This window comes from Neurospora crassa, linkage group V (assembly GCF_000182925.2).
Source record: "Neurospora crassa OR74A linkage group V, whole genome shotgun sequence".
Classification (NCBI taxonomy): domain Eukaryota; kingdom Fungi; phylum Ascomycota; class Sordariomycetes; order Sordariales; family Sordariaceae; genus Neurospora; species Neurospora crassa.
The window spans coordinates 3,625,673-3,627,358 of record NC_026505.1 but is presented as its reverse complement, the minus strand read 5'-3'; the positions used below and the strand labels follow the sequence as shown (position 1 = coordinate 3,627,358).

At 49.0% G+C, this 1,686-nt stretch overlaps 1 protein-coding gene across 1 annotated transcript; it reads right to left on the bottom strand.

The window, feature by feature from the left end:
* Positions 1–398: 398 nt before the first annotated feature.
* On the bottom strand, positions 399–883 carry NCU01314 (hypothetical protein; the record flags this gene model as incomplete). Its single annotated transcript, XM_956307.1, has 2 exons — positions 399–685; positions 799–883. 2 exons carry the CDS (start codon positions 881–883, stop codon positions 399–401), a joined length of 372 nt encoding a protein of 123 aa, XP_961400.1.
* Positions 884–1,686: the final 803 nt, after the last annotated feature.

Genomic DNA, 1,686 nt, shown 5'->3' with positions numbered 1-1,686 from the left:
CTCACTACAGACTTTGGTGTAGAGCGAAACCCTGATTAATCTTTAGTTCACGACCAGAACCGTTGCACCCGAGTTTCATCCGTTCTACCTTTTACATCATGAATTTTCTTAGTCGCCCTTCTTTCTTTGTGGGGCCTACGGCCTGTATTAACGGTACCCACCACCATTATGATGACCATATATTATTCATTCATTCAGCCCAGCCCTGTCATATTTCTGGGATGGGCTTACTTCATAGTACTACCGAAGTTATGCGTTGCTTGTCGTTGCTCACGAATAGCATCCTTTTTTCAGAAAGTGCAATTTCCCTCATTAATCTGGTCTGACCAATCCAAACGCTCATACACACTTTCGGGACTTGATTGCCTTCCTTTCGAACTAACTAACTACCTAGGTAACTAACCAGATTCCGAGCCTTCGACTACTAGACCCAGAAACTGAGAGATGGCTGAGATGGCGTCAAGTGGAGGATTCTTACAGAGTTTCAGCCATAAAGCATCCATTGGGCAAAGACTCGTCATGTAGCTCCTCGTCACATCCCCCGCTTTGAAATCAGAATAACATATCGGGGCTCCTGTTCGTAGCCCTTCCATGAAAGCAAGATCGTTTTTGATACGCATTGTTTGTGCCATCGCCCTTCCGCATGGCGCATTACTCACGGTTTGATACATCTCGTCTGAACAGACTCAGTTCCGTCGGTACGTCTCAAGCATCCACTACCGGTCGTTAAGTACCGTAATAGTTAAGTGAGCGGGAAGGCACAGTCCAAGTGGACTAGTACGGCAGTCGGAAACTAACCGAGCCCAGCAACATCAAGATCGTTGACCAGGCTCCCTGCTTCATCAACATCTCCTAACCGAATACTGATCTGGATTCTTGCCATGTTCTGGCAAGTTTGCTAAGCCGCACGTCAGGAAGAAGTGAGTATGCGTTGGCATCCATATCTTTCCCCTCCTCTACCCATCTCTTGCATTAATACCCTGGTCATGTCTCACTTTGAGGCATCTCTCGGCGATAGTGGCAATAGAAGAAATATCAATGTCCAGTGGGCTCTCACACCATAAGAAGTGTCGAAGATCTGGACTCCGGCCGGGGACCAGAGAACGAAGAAGAAAGGTTGCGACATGAGCTGTGCTTGGCCGGGCGGGGGTCATGGTATTCGAGATGACCTTGATGCAGGCCACACGCTGACTTGATGCCTTTCTGGGCATGTTGCAGCAAGGACTTTGATCAGGTCGCCGACCTACATCCCTCTGGTTCATTATCAGCCCTGGAACTGCAAGTTGATTGTGGGTCTGCAGGACGTACAACGTCAGCCACGGAAGTGCCTGGTGTTTCTGTATCAGTTCGACCATATACGGAGTTTTCCGTGTTCTGGCACCGACTCCCTCATCGGTTATCATGTCGACAGTACCAGCAGCTGCCAAAGGCTTCCACAAAGCTTGATCTTTGCCCTTCAAGTGGGCCAGCCAACACGTTAAAAAGACAGTAGCATTGCATCTTCTTCCCTGATGTTAGGTCGTACTGATAGCAGGACTTCCTTCGCCGTGCAAAGGATCCTGCTGGATGGACCGGGCAATATCTGGCCATCCGAAAACGCTGCTAGCCAAGCTGACGAACTGCCTTCAGGCATTTAATCAAGCGCCGATTCCATTGAGTGTCTCGGAAATGCGGATGCAGCGCATA